General features: G+C 41.5%; 1 protein-coding gene across 8 annotated transcripts in view; it reads left to right on the forward strand.

Annotated features, from left to right (window-relative positions):
- LOC6032489 (semaphorin-1A) overlaps positions 1 to 19432 on the forward strand; it is a 90112-nt gene that overhangs the window by 47955 nt on the left and 22725 nt on the right. For all 8 annotated transcript variants that reach the window (XM_038250115.1, XM_038250119.1, XM_038250113.1 and 5 more), the window contains exons 6-10: positions 1486 to 1607; positions 11546 to 11626; positions 12597 to 12742; positions 13059 to 13141; positions 16225 to 16368. In XM_038250115.1, the coding sequence (XP_038106043.1) occupies positions 1486 to 1607; positions 11546 to 11626; positions 12597 to 12742; positions 13059 to 13141; positions 16225 to 16368 (576 nt within the window). The remainder of the gene's footprint in view (positions 1 to 1485; positions 1608 to 11545; positions 11627 to 12596; positions 12743 to 13058; positions 13142 to 16224; positions 16369 to 19432) is intronic.

Raw genomic sequence — 19432 nt, forward strand, 5'->3', positions numbered from 1 at the left:
AAATTTTAGGCGAGACCCGCGCCACCTGGCAAAAAAATACTGATTTTCCCCATATCAGCTTTCAACGATAAAAAGCGACCCTTAAACCTTAACCGATTTGGCTCAAAAATGGTTCAGATACAGTCATCCCACATATTTGGAACACCCACAAATTCGGAACACTTTTGTGATAATTTGTCAATAGCATACCAAATGCATCTTTTCTGTCGACCCTATTATTTTTAGGACCTTTATTTGGACATTCTCTTGCTATTTCACTAGTAAAAGTAGTACTTTTTGAACAAAAACCTTCATTTCAAGACAATTTTATCCCTAGCAGCAAAACACTGCCTCCAAATTGCCTGTTCCATGATTGTGGGATGTTATTGTGCCTCCCACAATTGTGGAACACCTGAATTTAACCGATATTTTCACAAAAAAAAAGTTATCACACCATTCATAAAACTTAACTAAGCTTGAATTTCGTTGGTTTCAGAGTGTGAAGTCATTATTTTGTAAAAGTTGTGTACTCATGGGGAGAACCAAAGTTTGTTTACATCCGTAAGAAAAAAGTGTTCCGAATTTGTGGATTTCAAGGGTCAAAGTTTTTCTTCAAAAACTTGATATAAAAGTTGAAATTTGCAGTTGTTAGATACAGCATTCGAAAGATCCCAAGAAAAGCTTTCAAATGAAGGTAACAGCGAATCATTACGTTCAATTATCGATTTGCTATGATTTTTTGAACATTGGCCGATCTGTAAACTGTTCCGAATATGAGGGATGAGTGTACCTATTTTTGCCTAAGGAATCGAGTCAGATGGTATCCCTGAAGTTGATTTTTTGCACTTTTTTCTCAGTTTAAATATAGACTTGAAATTATTGTTTTTTTTTCGTTCATTTTTCAAGACTGTATCCCCCACCATGCGACATCCGCCTGCCTGGCGAAATCGACTTTCTTTCTTTTTGCCGCTTTCTAACTATTTTTCAAACTGCTGTTGATTCAATTTTTCCCATCAAGTTCTGTCGCTAGCACCGTCTTGCCTTTTTTTCTTCTTTCTCCCGCAATCGTCAGTATTGCCTTTTCCTGTTAAAGATTGTATGTCCCAATTTTGCCACCTTCTCCGAGAGAACTTTTCGCCACACTGAAGAAGTATACCGAGTTTTATAGTTGCTCATTCCCAGCAGCTATTTATTTTTTTCTTTTTTCTTCCTCCAACGACGACGACTCGCTCTTTTTTATTCAAAAAGTTGAAATTAAAAATTTAAAAATGAAAAACACGCTCTCGCTCTGTTAGGAAACACACCTGCAGCATGCTGCTGCCTTTTCTTTTTACGGTGATTTGAGTTTAAATGGAAAATCTTTAAAAACTGTATTACGGTAATGTTCCACAGTTTGAAAGAGCAGCTGTTGGTTGATTTCGGTGGGGAATCATGGTTTTAACAGCTTAATTTTCGTGCAAAATTCCCACTAACTCAAACAACAATTTTCCATTTTCTCTTCCGCAGAATCGGCGAGCACGCTGGTCGAGGGTCGATATGGCAACGGGAACGCCAAGCTAATCTACGCCGTGTTTACAACGTCAACCAATGCAATTGCGGGCTCGGCGATATGTGCATTCTCGTTACAGGTAAACCTGACTTAATTTTATATCCACACATATACACTGCTGTTGGTTGGGAAGCCCACCATAGTCAGCACATTTCACTCGATTTCCCCGAACCACATTTGACCCACCTAACCCCCTTTTGGATGGCCACAAACCTCCCCCTTTCCTTCCAATTTTCCAAAAACGACAAATAAGGTTCGCATTTCCGTGGAATGTTTTACGCGTTGATGAGGAGTGTACGAGCGCGCTGTGGAAGCTGTTTCGAATTTATTCCGGACTGGCCAATTTTGACCAACAAATTTCACACCAACCAGCTCGAATTCCTCGACACTCTCGACAAATTATACATGAACCAGTGACGCATATTTGAGGGAGGAGAGGATCGAGTGGGAAATAGAATGACCAAGTTCTGGAAAATTTGGGTGTTAAATAATGTAAATAACAAAATAGCAAAAGAATTATTTGGAAAGGGAAACTCATTTTGTAACAAGTGATGTTTCTACGTAAGCGTTTTTACTTATTCCAAGAACAATTCACATAAATGGTCAGTTTTAGTAACAGTGATTCTGAAACACAAACATGTTAATTTACTTTAAATGAGCGAACGAATGTCTATCAAAACAATTTGAAATGACACTTTCACATTTCAAAATCATTTTTAAAACACCCCAGAAAAACCCATTTAGAATTGAGCATTTAACTTTAAAGTGAAAATTCAACTTTTGTCAGCAGTAAACACAAGCCACAGCTACAGTCATGCCTCGGTTTAGCACCGCATATGGGGGATGCAAAACCAAGGCGTGCATAGAGCTTATGGGATTTTGGCTATATGGGAGACATTGGCTATAATCATATGAAAAATCATACAAACATCAAAAAATTTTAATGTTTTGGAATCGAGATGATGGTAGTTATCCATTGAAATTATAGTTACATGAAAATTTTCACAAATATATGTATTTTTCCTGTATTTAAAAAATGCCATTTTCCTAATTAAAAAACTCAAAATAATTGTTTTTGCATTATGGGTATCAAATGATCGTTTTTTTCATACATTTCGAATGTAATAACGCTTTTTATTGAAAATACCCAAATTTTCACATAAATTCGTTTTTTTTTTTAATACTCAAAATTTCAGTTTTTCACAATATGAGTATCAAATGATTGGGATTTTTCCGTACATTTTGAATGTAAAGACATTTTGTTAATACTCTAAATTTTCACAAAACTAAATACTTTTGAAAAAACACTCAAAATTTAAGTTTTCACAATATGCGTATCAAACGATCGGAATTTTGTCATATATTTTGAATGTGATGACAACATGTTTTAAAAATACTTAAATTTTTCACAAAACTACGTATTTTCAAAAAAAACATCAAAATTTTAGTTTTTTAGCGATGACATTCGAAATTTATAAAAAAAAATCCTGATCGTTTGATACCCATTTTGTAAAAACCTGAAATTTAGGTATTTTTTTCGAAAATACGGAGTTTTGTGATTTTATTGAAAGTTTTCCAAAAATGTTGTTATAACATTCGAAATGTATGAAAAATCCAGATCTCATGTGAAATTTCAAGTATTTTTTTCGAAAATACATAGTTTTGTGAAAATTCTGAGTATTTTCAAAAAATGTTGACTTTACATTCGAAATGAATAAAAAAAATCCCGATTGCTTGGTACCCATTTTGAAAAAAAAAAATTTGAGTAATTTTTCGAAAATATTTTTTTGTGAAAACTTTCATGTAATTATAAGTCCAATGGATAGCTGACGTCATCCCGATTCCAAATCACTGTAATTTTTTTTGTTTGCATGATTTTTCATACAATTATAGCAAATGTCTCCCATATAGCTAAAATCCCGTAACACGGAGAAAAAAGAGTTCCTAAAATCGTGAACAAGCGTTCATGAAAATAGGAACCACGAACAAAGTGTTCAAATTCCATGGTACGTTTTTCGAAATCGTACCATGAGATTTGAACACTTTGTTCGTGGTTCCTATTTTCATGAACGCTTGTTCACGATTTTGGGAACTCTTTTTTCTCCGTGAAGCTCTGAGCTTCAGTTAAGCACAGGGCAGCTAAACGAATCCAAACCGGTGATCACGCCTTCTAACGGATTGGGAAGTAAAACGTCGTTCCATTTTTGTAAAAGAGGTTTTGGGTGACTCACCACACATGGACGCTGGCGTGCTAACTTGTCATGCGTCGCTTTTTGAAGTTCCGAGAAAACGCGTTTTAATGTTTGACCTTGAATTAATAAAAATGAGTACACACAATGTAAACAATAACAAACACGTTTTGTTTGGTTGACCATTCTGTGCATTGTGTGTGTGTGGTCCAATCCAATACCCGCTAACCGGTAGCGATATTATGGGAAAGTATAGTTTGTATCAGACTTTTGTATATGCCGAATGCTGATACAACTTATCTCAGTCCCGGGTATTAGGTGGTGATAGCCCTCGCGCTGCTTCCAACGACCCGTTTCAGAATGACAGAGCTCCTTGCGGTCCAATTCCGAGGTCGCTGGGCATTGTTCGGCCCCGCCTTAACATAGAAGCAAGCATCTGAAGGAAACTCGATCTATATTTAGACTTCCAATCCCGTCAGGCAAATCAGGGATCAGCGCGTATTTAATATGAGAAGATAACATGTTTCAACACTACGGATCAAATTCACTACTGGAGTGTAAACCTTCTGATGGCCGACAGCTTAGCGTCCCAGACCACCAATCCAGAGGTGTGAGTTCGAATCCCACCTGATTCATTTTCGTTTTTGTTCATATTCAAAGTTCAAATTCAGCATTCCAAATTTCAAAGGTACCGGCCGGGATTTGATCCCTGAACCTTCTGCTTGTGAGGCAGAAGCCGTAACCATTAAGCCACGGAGCCGGTTGGTTGACCATTCTGTGCATTGTCCCGAAATTTGGTTGAATTTGATTGCCGGAGTCCCGATAATTCATCAGATTTTGAATATGAAAATGCAAAAATAAATGTATAATTATCCGGCCTTTTCCAAAAAATATACATGGAATTTTAAAGTCCAGCTATGTAAGGATTTTTCGACCTTTTCAAATATATGGCCAAATTTTAAAGATATTTTGTTTGGCAAATTTCATTTATTTTTATGTATTCTTTAATATTGAATATCTGACGAATGGTTGCCAAGCTATCTCCTTTTAAAAAATAATGTATGATTTGAAGACACTTTTACAAACCTTAATTTATCCATTTTTGATCTCTGAAAGGTTGTCGAAAATGGACAGAGATGGAGTCGGACACTATTTGTTGTGACGAACCGGACCTGAGTTTCTGGGCGCACTGCAGCGCTACCAGAACTTCGCCGCTGGGCTCTTCGCTCTCATCCGAGAGATGACAGATGAACGACGCCGGAAGCTAGGAGTGATATTTTAACGTGTTCGTCTTTTGTGCGTCATTCTTAGCTAGACCGCCATTGCGGTTAGTCGTGTGAATAAAAGTCTAAGTTTTTAATTTGTTACGGCGAGTCTTTTTATTTGACCTAATGGTCACGGCCATCTCGAGAACTTGTCGTAAAAGTGGCGACGATAGTTCGTGTGCGCGAAGTTGTCCGGATTTCGTCGGAATTTAACCGGGAACATCGCGTCACCCACGCGGAAAAAGCGGAAGCGGTCGATGCTCGACGACGACATGTCCGGGGTCGACGACAATCAGCCTGCGCCGGTCCCTCCGAACGTGCAACAGCAGCAGCTGTTACAGCAGCAACAGCAGCAGCAGCAGCCGCTGCCGACGGACGTCGTCATCGCGCAGATTTTGCACCAGCTTCAACAGCAACAAGCCATCACCAACCAGCTCCTCCAGAACAACCATCTGGTCCAGGAGCAGCAAAGGAATTTCATGCAGCAGCAAGGCAACATCCTCCGCAACATCCAGGTGCACGTACCGCCGAACCCCGAAGCAGTCCTTGACTCGCTAGCGGGAAACGTCAAAGAGTTCCGGTACGACAGCGAGAACAACATAACCTTCAACGCTTGGTTCTCACGCTACAAAGACCTGTTTGATAAGGATGCTGCAAGACTGGATGATCCGGCAAAAGTACGCTTGCTGATGCGGAAACTCGGCACTGTGGAGCACGAACGCTATTTGAGCTTCATTCTGCCGCAAGCCGCCAGTTTCTACTCCTTCGAGCAAACCGTCGAAAAGCTCGGGAAGTTGTTTGGCACCACGGAATCAACTATCAGCAAACGGTTCCGCTGTCTGCAACTTGCCAAGGGAGCGACTGAGGATTACGTAGCGTACGCCTGCCGAATCAACAAGAACTGTGTGGAGTTCGAGCTGGGCAAGATGTCGGAGGAGGAGTTTAAGTGTTTGATGTTCGTGTGCGGTCTTAAGGACGAAGCGGACGGAGAAATACGGACAAGGCTGCTAACTCGCATCGAGGAGAAGACGGATGTTACGCTCGAGCAGCTGTCGTCGGAGTGCCAACGCCTTTTGACGCTTCGTCACGACACTGCCATGATCGAGAAACCCGGAAGTTCGGTTCACGCCATCCGTAAGCAGCAGCAGTTCCAAAAGCCGTCCCAGGAACCTCGGCAGTGGGCCCAGAGGCAGGCGCCGCGCGAGTTCCGTCAACGTCAACAGCATCCCGGAGGCAGGAAGACCCCGCACGGCGAGGGTGAAAAGTTCCGCCTGGCCCGTGTTGGAACTGTGGTGCAATGCACTACAATCGGGATTGCCATTTCAAGTCCCATCAGTGCTCGGAGTGCAGCCGCTACGGGCATAAGGAGGGCTACTGCCGCACAGCGAAGAAAGGGAAAAGAAAAACAAAAACAAACAGTGTCACAGTGGAAACAAAAATAGTGCAAGTGAACTCAATAAAAGAAAGACGGAAATTTGTGCCAGTGACATTAAACGGCGTTTCCGTGAAGTTGCAGTTCGACACTGCGTCGGACATTAGTGTTGTGTCCAGCGAGACCTGGAAGAGGCTCGGGAAACCACCCACAAGACCACCAAAAGTGAACGCTAAATCTGCATCTGGTGATCCTCTCAAACTTGAGTCCGAGTTTGATTGTTCGATCACAGTGAACGGTGTGTCGGAAATGGGTGTAGTGTTTGTGGTGAACCAGGACCTGCACATCATGGGACTGGACCTGATCGAGAAGTTCCAGCTGGATGCGGTCCCGATGAACGTGTTCTGCCGCCAGGTCGGGGAAACGTCCTCCACTTCAATCGTTGGTCGTCTCAAGACGGCGTATCCTTCGGTGTTCAGCACGACACTGGGCCGCTGCACCAAGACACAAGTGAAGTTGGAGCTCAAGCCTGACCAGAAGCCAGTGTTCCGCCCAAAGCGTCCGGTCGCATACGCCATGTACAGCGCCGTGGACGAGGAGCTCGACCGCCTGGAGCGGTTAAACATCATCTCGCCTGTCGACTACTCGGAGTGGGCCGCTCCGATCGTGGTCGTCCGCAAGGCGAACGGCACAATCCGGATCTGCGGGGACTATTCTACCGGGCTGAACGCGGCTCTGCAGCCGAACCAGTACCCCCTTCCGCTGCCGCAGGACATCTTCATGAAGCTCTCCAGCTGCAAGTTTTTCAGCATTATCGACATGTCAGACTCCTACCTACAAGTGGAGGTCGATGATGTTTCGAGCCTACTCCTGTCGATCAACACTCACCGGGGCATCTACAAGGTCAACCGTCTTGCGCCCGGAGTCAAACCTGCACCTGGGGCGTTCCAGCAAATAGTGGAAACTATGTTGGCTGGACTCAAGCAGACCTGCGGGTACATCGACGACATCGTAGTTGGCGGAGCGACAGAAGAAGAACACTGGCATAACCTCAACGCACTTTTTCAACGCTTGGAAGACTTCGGATTCACAGTCCGACTTGAAAAGTGCTCGTTCGGTCGCAAGCAGATCAAGTATTTGGGGCACCTGCTGGACCAGCATGGTACACGTCCGGATCCCGCGAAGATCGAGTCCATCAAGATGATGCCGGCTCCAACCGACGTGTCCGGAGTGCGCTCTTTCCTTGGGGCAATAAATTACTATGGAAAGTTTGTCCCCAACATGCGAGCGCTCCGCTACCCCTGGACGAACTGCTGAAGGCGGGCGCCAAGTTCGATTGGACGCCCGATTGCGAACGTGCCTTCAACAAGTTCAAGGAGATCCTCTCATCCGACCTTCTGCTGACGCACTACAATCCGGCCCTGGAGATCATCGTCTCAGCAGACGCGTCGTCGATCGGCCTCGGAGCGACCATCAGCCATCGCTTCCCGGACGGGTCAGTCAAGGTCGTGCAGCACGCATCGAGAGCACTCGCACCCGCCGAACGCAACTACAGCCAGATCGATCGAGAAGGACTTGCCATCATCTTTGCGATCACCAAGTTCCATCGCATGGTGTTCGGCCGGCACTTCCGGCTGCAAACGGACCATGCCCCGCTCTTACGCATCTTCGGGTCACCCAAAGGCATTCCAGTGTACACCGCCAACCGGTTGCAGCGCTGGGCCCTAATGCTGCTCATGTACGACTTCACCATCGAGTACGTGGCCACGGACAAGTTTGGACATGCCGACATCCTGTCTCGGCTGATCAACCGCCACGTGAAACCCGACGAAGATTACGTGATTGCAGCCGTCACACTCGAGGATGACGTCCGATCAGCAGCGTTCGAGTCGTTCGACGTTTTGCCCCTCAGCTTCAAGACGGTACGAGATAGCACCCACACGGATCCGGTCCTGAACAAGGTCTACCGGTACGTCCAAGAAGGCTGGCCCAAAGCACTGCCTGCCAGCGCCGACCGTGAGCTCAAGCGGTTCCACAACCAGAGCGATTCGCTCACGACCCTGCAGGGGTGCATTCTCTTCTGCGACCGTCTCGTAGTTCCTCTCACCTGCGCAAGCGATGTCTCGACCAACTCCACCAAGGCCACCCTGGAATCGGCCGCATGAAAGCTGTGGCCCGCAGCTACGTGTACTGGCCTTCGCTGGACGTCGAGATTGCTGATTACGTGCGAACGTGTCCACACTGTGCCGCTGCTTCCAAGGCACCGGCGCACGCCCCTCCGATCCCCTGGCCGAAATCAGCACGTCCGTGGCAGCGCGTCCATGTCGACTACGCCGGGCCGATCGATGGTGAGTACTTTCTGCTGGTCATCGACTCCTACACCAAGTGGCCAGAGATTGTGCAGACACGCCGGATCACAAGCATCGCAACGATTGCCATCCTACGAAGCTTGTTCGCACGTCTGGGAATGCCGGAAAAGCTGGTATCGGATAACGGAACCCAGTTCACCAGCGCCGAGTTCGCGCAGTTCTGCGCCGAAAACGGGATCGACCACGTCACCACTGCCCCGTTTCACCCCCAGTCTAACGGTCAGGCAGAACGTTTTGTCGATACGTTCAAGCGCGCGGTGAAAAAGATTCGAGAGGAGAGGAAAATGGACGCTGCACTGGACACTTTTCTGCTGACTTACCGAAGTACTCCAAACCAATCAGCACCGGATGGCCTCTCGCCATCTGAAGTGATGTTCGGTCGACGTGTCAGGACTTGTCTGGAACTACTTCGTCCTCCGCCGAGCAAACCACCTGAACCAGTCCAGCTGCCAGAAGTTAAGACACGGTCCCTCAACCGAGGCGACGCCGTGTTTGTGAAGGTCTACGCCAAGAACACCTGGAGTTGGCTTCCGGGTATAGTCATCGAGAAAGTCGGTCGAGTGATGTACAACGTGTTGGGCGACGGAGACCGTCTTGTGCGGTCGCACATCAACCAGATTAAGAACCGAGCGACTTCGAGCCCTAGCCAAGCACCTGGAACGAGCCAGCCGGCTAAGCAGAAGCAACTACCGATGGACGTTCTGCTTGACGCTTGGGACCTGGTCACAACCGCCAACGCGTCGCCGCCGCCTACAGCGTCCCCGAACCAAACGACGCTGAGCGATGATTTCCACGGTTTTGACTTCCCGTCGTTGTCGCCGTCCCTTCCTGAGGTTCGCTCCAGCCCGGACTTGTCTCCGGCCTCGACGTCCTCGTCCTCATCCTCGACGTCAACCTCATCTTCCAGCTTCGAGTCTGCAGTAGCGAGTACTCCAACTGCACAGCCACCTGTGCAGCAGCCACGGCGTTCTTCGCGGGTACGAAAACCTCCTGTGCGCTTCAACCCGTACCTTCGCTACTAGGGGGAGATGTTGTGACGAACCGGACCTGAGTTTCTGGGCGCACTGCAGCGCTACCAGAACTTCGCCGCTGGGCTCTTCGCTCTCATCCGAGAGATGACAGATGAACGACGCCGGAAGCTAGGAGTGATATTTTAACGTGTTCGTCTTTTGTGCGTCATTCTTAGCTAGACCGCCATTGCGGTTAGTCGTGTGAATAAAAGTCTAAGTTTTTAATTTGTTACGGCGAGTCTTTTTATTTGACCTAATGGTCACGGCCATCTCGAGAACTTGTCGTAAAACTATTTAAAAAAAATATTCCTATTTTTAGAATAAATTGGAATTAGAATGGTTTTAACTTGAAAATGATGCATTTTTCTTTAAAAAAAGGTTATTTATTTTCGAGTGTTCAAATAGATCGACCCGAAATCCCGAAATCAATATTGTTTTGGACAGAATTTGTTCCCAAAAAACACTTATTTTTTCGAAAAAAAATCATTATTTGGCGGTAACATTTTTATCCGCATTTCTATATAACTTAATGTTGCGTATAAACGCAGAGTGACGCACCCCTCGGACACTTCTGCTGAAGATCTTTGTGTTCTGTTCTATTGTGTGTGCTTGCAACTCTCGGTGCCCATGCTACTGCTCAAAGTAGAATCAAATAAAAACAACAATTCGAAGCGAGCGGTAGTGCGAACGCAGCTGATGGATTAATTATCCTGGCCTCAGCTGCGTAAAGCACCGAAGTTGTAAGTAATTGTAATTTTGTGAACTTTTGTGTATTTTAATTGTAATACATTTTACAGATTCAACGTGGCTAAAAGAAGGACTTTTTCTTTGGGCCGTTCAAGAACCCGGTGCCCGGTTCTCCTGTTTTTCTCCGTTCGCCACACTTAGGATTTAGGAAAAACGTGTAGAAAAAAAAAAATTTAAGGATATGCGTTTTGTTTTGTGTACCGTTATCTTTTCTTAAAATTAGGACAGCCGTTTTAGCTTTGTTACAGCGCAATATTTGATTTTTTTTTTTTTTTTTCATTTTGAAAAAAACAGACACTAGATCAATACAAATAGAGTATCGTTTTCTAAATTTCGAGCTCTAAAAACTATTGTCCCTATTCAGGGTGAGCCAAATGCCACAAAATATTAGGTATTATTAGGTCATAAGAAAGGCACCCACTAAATTTAAGCCAAATTTAAATCAAAATAAAATGCATAAAACTGGTTGATTTTTTGCTGTAAAATAATATATATTTCTTGAGTGGATTTATACTATAAAATTCATCACTGGTCACTCTGCTGCATCGTTATGCGAATAAACTGCTAACAACCAGCAGCGTGTGTTGTGTGTATGTGTATGAAGCCATCATCATGGGGCGGCCCATTTTCAAATGAATTCGTGCCGAAATCGAACCAAAACCACAACGCTAAAAGCATCGGTAAATTGGATATTTGCAGCCTTGTTCGAATTGGAAGACTAATTAAATTTCACATTTTTAAATAATCATATTTGGTTTCCTCTTGGAAATCCCAAACAGAGATTACCCGTTTTTACCACATATTTTATATAAATTCGTGATACTATTAAGTTATCAGGTGAAATCGCTGGAAACTTTCCACGGAAATCTTATCAAAAACCAAGCACCTTTTTTCCTCCCCCCAAGTATCAATCTGCTTCCCTTAATATTAATGGTTCTTTTAATCTCGTTAAACTCTGCCATTTTTCATCAACGAAAATCAACCCCCGAAACTGGTCGCCACTCGACAACGCTCCACCTGGCTCCCTTCAAACTGGTCCTGGTCTCCCGAAAACCCCGTTTGCAGGATATCGCCGACACGTTCGAGGGCAACTTCAAGGAGCAAAGTGGATTAAACTCTAATTGGCTACCTGTTAACCCATCGAAGGTAAGTGTTCCACCCCGTCATGATACGGCTCTCACTTATTTGTATATTTTATGTTGCTCGATGCTCAACTCGATGCTCCTCGACACCCTTTTCCCCCTCAAACTTCATCCCGCATCATAGTACTTTTTTTTCATTCGATTCCGGAAGCTTCACCAAGAGCTTAGGCGTTTGCTTCGCAGATTGCTTTTGAAGTAGAAATGATCAAAGGGAGCATCATTACAGAAAACTGAAGTACTGCCACACCAGATCGACGTCATTTGCTGTTGGCCCCCTTCTAGAAAAGGGGTAAACTCTAGCCTTGCTTGCAACTGTTATGAATGAAGTGGCAGGATGACTAACGATCATGTTCACTTTTTTTTCTATTTGCATCAGATTTTCCGTTTTTTGTGGTGCCTAAGAATATGATGCAATTTCATTCATATGAGTTCTACTGGGAATTCTCGGTGTTTAGGCCATTAGTATTAAAGTGATGGCTTTTAATTGAATGAAATTCAAAGTATCATCAGCCAAGCTCTACTTTAAGTTGTTACTTTAAGTTGTTGCAAAGGAACAAAATAAAAGCAGTTAAAAAAGTGAATTTTATAAATGGAAATCTGAGTATTTCAGCTTAAAATTTTCAAACCAATGTCTGAGTCATATTCGAGCTAAACAATCCAAAATTAGACAACTTGAAAAATAGTCGTGATTCGATTCTCCGATGTAATACTTTTCCTTGGTCAAGGCTGCATTTTGAATTTTTGTTCAACAATACAATTTGGCCAAAAAAGGGTCATACAAGAAAAAAAACTACTAAACCAAACATTAGTTAAGTTCATGTTAATAAGTTAATTCCATCAAAAATCCTTCACTGCCCTACCATATTTTACCCGTTTCCGCTTAAGAAAACAAATTTGCCCTAATTGAAAACCTTTTAAATTAACACCAACCACGCTCTGCTCTCGTTTCCACCCAAAACCCACGTATTCCACAGGTTCCCGATCCGCGGCCCGGTTCGTGCCACAACGACTCCCGGACGCTGCCCGACCTGACGCTCAACTTCAAAAAGACGCACTCACTGATGGATGAAAATGTGCCAACATTTTTCGGTTCGCCGCTCCTGTCCCGCGTCAGCACGGTGTAAGTGTTCACGACAACCACGAGGTTTTTTTTCGTCTTTTCCTTCAACGCAGTTAATCCGACCCTAAGTCTCCTCCGCAAGGCGGCCTAGGTCCCTCCGGAGGTGGCTTAGGGCTGTGTTAATTAGGTGAGATTAATAAAATCCTAACCACAAAACGACGTTGAGAGAGAGAGAGTGAAAAAAATTACTCTTCTGTGTACACGTTTAGCCCGAACCAGCATAATTTATGCACGATTCGCACCTTTCCGAGCGTGAATATTTACTAATTTGCATCCCTACCTTCCTCTGCCTGTTTCGGTTTCATTTTTTTTGCAGCTATCGGTTCACCGCCATCGCCGTCGATTCGCAGATTAAAACCCCGGGCGGAAAAACGTATGATGTGATTTTCGTCGGTACAGGTGAGTTTTCCCTTTTATCGTCTTAGTCGCAGTCAAGGAAGATTTTGAAATCATTCGAAAATATCGTCTTGAGATGGCTCGATATGCAGAACATGCGTTTCCTGTCCCCATGTCCCCATGAAGATACTAAAATGACTGGTTGATGTGTACCGTTAAGGTCGTAGACGGTGTCTTTCACTCTTGGGGCAATGATTGTCAATGATGGTTCTGAATTCAGGGTCCAGAAATAGTAAATTGAATTGAAAAAATAATCACAATATGTAAACTGCTTCTTCAAACACCACAAATAAACCCATTTTTTGATTGATACATTCTGAATCATGATTTGAACGTTTTTCTAAAACAAACATGGCCGCCAAATGGCTGATCGGAATGATGCCTTTCAGAGCCTTAAGCCAACCTTAACGACCGCTCAATATTTGGGAATGGGAGCAACGCGTGCTTTGGAAAAACTTCTTTTTGATCTTTTGATTTCCATTATAGTTATGACCCTACAAATTCGAATTAAATTTTCAATAGGGCGTTACCTGGATGTAAACTAGCAGCTCATCCCGGACACACTTAATATAAATATTTACTAAATGAACTGTTTGTTGACAAAAACTAAATATTCAGAAAGCATTGTTCACAAACAAAGCTGCCTACAAGATGTTGGTATTGGTTTTAGCGGCATTTTTTTTTGTGAGTTATTTGAGAGAAATTCGTAAAAAATTGTCAAATAAAACATAAAAAAGAGATGCGTAGGGTTCTCAGCACGAAGTTGTTATTGTCTCCAAATATGCTCTGCCGAGTTGGACAAATACATCAACAGAAAATTGAGCTGACTCTATTTTTTTATTGAGAAGTTTTTATGTTAAACGTGCGTTTAGTTAATACACAATTTTTCGTCAAGATATGTGTTAAAAATCAAAACATAATGGAAATTCTGAACGCAATGTGGGCTAGAATAAACCCATCACTAGATAATGACAGCAACTTTTTAATAAAAAAAAACTCTCAAAATTTCGAAAAATACATTAGACAATTGAGTATTCTTCTAAATTTTTGCCATATAAGTCTTAAAACAAACCTGCCAAAACTTCAAAACAGTCATTTTCGGAAAAAAGTCATTTTTGCTTGCATTTTTTTTTAATATAAATGATTTTGAATTTCTTTTGACCAAATCTTAGACATTTAAAAAAATCATCTTACACAAATCATAGCCTCGGTACCAAATTTTTAACAATCCTAAACGAGTGATAAAAAATAAAAAAGAGATCGACTTGTTTATCATTTGAGTAATTCTCTACCAAGACCGGAAATGGATTTAATTTGTATTTTTTGGTTTGGCTTAAACTTTGTGAGGGCCTTCCCTATGACCAAAGAAGCTATTTTGTGTTATTGGTTCACCCATACAAGTCTCCATACAATGTTGGCAGCTGGCCATACACAAATGGTACGTAAATATTCAAACAGCTGTAACTTTTGATTGAATTTTCTGATTAATTTGGTGTCTTCGGCAAAGTTGCTGAGGACTATTGAGAAAAAAAGGTACACGGAAAAAAATTGCCGATTTTTTAATTAACATTTTTTCACAAAAACTCAATTTCCCAAAATACGTACTTTTTGATTTTCGAGATTTTTTGATATGTTTAAGGGGACAAAAAACCCGTAACTTTTGAGCTATACAGAAATATGGTCAAAAAATCTGCCGCCGAGTGATGATTTTTTGAAAAAATGATGATTTTTGAAAAAAAATCGAATTTTTATACAAAAAAAAAATCAGAAAATTTCACGAATGTTTCATGTTTTAACATTTATTTATTTTTAATTATTATAAATTAAGTAAAGTAAGACTACATGTCTTTTAAAATGTTACAATGCTTCAAACTGAGTGAGGTGGTTTTTGTTTACATTGAAAATCGGACCATTAATTGCTGAGATATCAACATTAGAAAATGATGGGCTGTTTTGGTGAGACTTACAAAACTTCAATATTCGTGTTTCGTTTTCTTAAAGCGATTGTATCTCAGCAACCCGAGGTCCAATCTTCAATGTCTCTTAAACAATTGTATAGAAAATTGTCTGAACTCTTTGAATATTTTTTTTAAAAAAAGGTCACTCATGGTCACTATTTTTAAAAATTTAAAAACTGCAAATATTTCGCTAAAATCAAACTTTCGGTGACTATATCTTGAAAACAGAGCCTTTCATCAAAAAATCTGTAAAGTACTTTTCGATTGTGGGCACCTATGCTTATGTTTATGCTTAAATCTCCAAAGTACTTTTCGATTGGGAATTCATTTTTGAATTATTACGTCAAATTTGTTTTTGCATAAAATTTCGATCTTTTTTTCCAAAAATCACTATTTTTTTTAAAAAAATATAACCCGGCGGCAGATTTTTTGACCATGTTTCTCTATGGCTTAAGAGTTGCGGGTTTTTGTCCCCTAAAACATATCAAAAAATCTCGAAAATCAAAAAATACATATTTTGGGAAATTGAGTTTTTGTAGAAAAAAGTTGATTAAAAAATCTGCATTTTTTCAGTGTACCTATATAGTCCTCAACAATATCTACAACTTTGCCGAAGACACCAAATCGAACAGAAAATTCACTCAAAAGTTACAGCTGTTTGAATATTTTCGTACAATTTTTGTATGGACAGCAGCCAAAATTGTATGGAGACTTGTATGGGTGAACCAATGACGCAAAATAGCTTCTTTGGTCATATGGAAGGTCCCCACAAAGTTTGAGCCAAATCAAAAAATACCCAAATTAAAAATGGACGAAATCGGCCGATTTCGTAGAAAGTTGCTCATATTGTAACTTAAATTTCCTCAGCAAAAAGATTATACAAAGTATTTTTTTTTCGTAAAATAGAGTCTAAATTTACCGAACATTTTATCTGTAGACACATATAATTTGTAAAACTTGTTAAAAAAAGGCATTAACCACGCACAGGTGGATAAGCTTGATTTTTTTTCTTCGGGGAACAACAGTCCCGTGAGCGTGAACGTTCAAATTTCGGCCCAAGAAGAGGAGCCATCCAGCAAAGCCAGCCGGGCCAGGTTGTTTTAATTAAAATTTCAATCTTCATTCCAGATCACGGAAAAATCATCAAAACTGTGAATGCAGAATCTGCCGACTCGAGCAAAAAAGTCTCCTCGGTTGTAATCGAGGAAATCGATGCCCTGCCAACGAGCGAACCGGTGCGGAGCCTGGAGATTGTCCGGACCATGCAATACGGTAAGCTGACAATGGTTTCTGCTATCATTTTGCCCTGGTATCTTGATTAAAGTTTGGGCTAACAAAAAAAAAAACGAGTCGAGATCTGATGACGACGGGTGCGAGTGTTTCGAAACCAACGAATCATTTTCAAGAAAACAACACAGCACACAATTCGTATAATGAAATGAAAGATAAACCACACTGAATGAGTGCCCGGAAACTTTTCCTCCTACAGCTCTAATGACGCATTTTATATCCCTGTCTGGCTCGTTAACAGTGTGCCCCTCCTTGCCGTTGCAGTGCGCCCCGATAATGTCAAGTTCAATCTGAGACGAGAGAAGTGCGATATCTTCATTTATTTATATTCTCTGTTTCATTCAAACTCTTGTACAAAGTTCAGCAGTTGCTGGAACTCTCGGATATCTCTCTGACAGAAGACACCATCCAGCATCCACCAACCAACCGAGCCACCGCAACCACACAAGAACCACCACCAGCAAACGGCAAGAACCGAGGAAAACCAGTGGAAATATTTTCCCCAATTTGTTCCAGAATCACGTTTCACTTTCCAGCCAGTGTACTTTTCGATTTCATTCGTCTTTCTTTGTTTAGCAAACGCCTCATTCCACCCACCAGCAGGGGTTAGAACGGGGCAAACTGGGCCAACAACCTTCTTTCAATGATTTATTACAATCACATCTCCCGTGTAGAAGTGATCGGAAACAAGGGTGGGCCAAGATGAACCGAAATCTCTGATGGGGAACGAGTTTTCTCAACCAGCAGCAGCGAATCGAGATGGATACTTCTTTGGCTGCATGGGGAATATTATAAAAAATGAACTTTCGATTCGATATCAGGTATCGAATTGGGGGTGGCTTGGGCATGGACTTGACTTCTGTTCCAATTTGCAATCCTCATTATTCTCGTTTCATTAAAAGTCGAATCCGTTCCACAATCAGACATTCAGTCAGTAGAGCAAAACCTTTTAGGGATCCATAGGGTTAGAGAAAGAGATAAAAAAGATAGAAGGACCTGCATGAAAGAATCTAGTGGGATAGTGTTGCCAGCAAATGTTTTTTTGCTAATGGCTCCATATTTTTTTATTTTCATCTACGCAGATAAATTCAATAACCATAGAATGCAAAGCTGCTACAAATATAAAATGAAAATTTGTTTATATTTTTTAACTCGATTTACAAAATAAAAAACACAATAATTTTTTTTTATTAAAAAAGGAACAGGTAAAATTTTCTACCCGATTTCTTGTCGACTTGACAATTTGATAATTTGACACTCGATTTACAAAATTTGACAATCTGACAATCGATTTAGAAAATTTGGCAATTTGACAATTTGACAATTTGACAATTTGAACATTTGACAATTTGACAATTTGACGACTAGACAATTTGGCAATTTGACAATTTTTGTTTTAATCAACAATGAATATTATTGACTTTAAAAGAAATGAAAAGATCGAATCAATTGTTGCTGAGAATTTACATACAGCCTCTAAAAGAAAATCAAACCATACAAAAATGGCTTTTCAAATTTTCAACAAAGAAGCATTTTTTTCCAAATCACGAAAAAAATATTGAAAATTATAAAATCAACCCTAACATATGTAAAGAGTCAAAATTTTTAATTTTTGACATTGAATTAAGTCTTTTCAATATTTAAAAAATATTGATTTTTCAAATTAATTTTTGAGTGAAAAAATAGTTGATTTTGTTGTTTTATGAATAGTCTTTTGCCTTATCTGTAACAAATTCATTTTCAAAATCCATCGTCATGCCATTCGAGCAGCGATGCTGAGATGCGCACGGTTTTCATCAAATTTGAATCAGAGTTTAAATGAAGTTTCTAGTATTTCATAATTGACTTAGCAATAAAAAAAATCGAAAAGATGCATTCTGGTTGCACTGCTCAACCAAGACAACTCTTCTCTCAGGATGCATGTAACCAACCTAGCAAAACCAGCCAGCAGCAGCGGCAGTGGCTGAGTTTACCCAAGATCTACCATCCAATCAACCAGCAGTAGAATTTATCGGAAAGTATAACGCAAACAATGGAAAGCCAAAACCAATGTACCAGAATCCGTTTACCCTTCATACCCTCATCATCATCAGCAGAGGGCGGTCGCATCATCATCATGAAGACCTCGACATCATTCCGTGTCTGCTGCTCGCATCGAGTGGAACAATCAAATTCCATATCGATGGTCTTTCCACACTGATGAGGATTGCTCGCTGAACCGGTTCCGACACCTTCCGGTTTTCGGGGGCAACCTCTGGGTTTTCCTGCTGCTGATTAGAAACTTTAGAATGCTTAGTTTTGCTTTCGATCTTCATTGGATTTTAAAGAGGATTTTTTTTTTCAACTTGGTATAAAACCACTAACGAATTCTCCCTTTTCTACAATGGAAACCCCCAAAAACCAGTTATTAATGGAAACTGCGGCTGCATCTTTCCCCGAAAGGAATCAAGCACTTACCACCTGTTTCGTAATATAATGGTTCTCTGGGAAATGACGCTCGCAGCGCGTGCAATCTTACCGGAAACAATTTCCCCGATTCGGCGTTTTGCGATTTTTATTTCGGTTTTTCGTCCCGCGGCAACTGACCAACTTAGGGACAATGTTTTAAGGCTTGGTTTGGACCCAATTGGAACTGTTTAAGAAGTTTGAAATGGTATCACCGTGCCTTCCGAGCTGCTTTGCTAAAGGAATGGTCTTATGAATCATGCTGTAATCCACAACACAAACACTCGCTTTAACGAAAAATAATTTTGTAGATTTTACTAGCAACCCGCCGACATGCCTTCCGATCACTCATTATATGAGATTTTTTTTAAAGAAAACGCCTCACAAACCTTTCAATTTAATTTATTTGATCATGTAATGAAGAAATCATTTAAATTCTTATTTCTAAACATTCAATTTTAACAGCTCATTAACTTTTATTGAAAAAGTAAATTAAAAATTTAAAGCTACATTTTCGGAAAAAGTTGTTCCTTTTCTGGTCCAGATTTCCAACGGTACCAACCGATGCCAAACCTTTACCTTTCCTACGGTCCCCGGGCAA

This window comes from Culex quinquefasciatus, chromosome 2 (assembly GCF_015732765.1).
Source record: "Culex quinquefasciatus strain JHB chromosome 2, VPISU_Cqui_1.0_pri_paternal, whole genome shotgun sequence".
Classification (NCBI taxonomy): domain Eukaryota; kingdom Metazoa; phylum Arthropoda; class Insecta; order Diptera; family Culicidae; genus Culex; species Culex quinquefasciatus.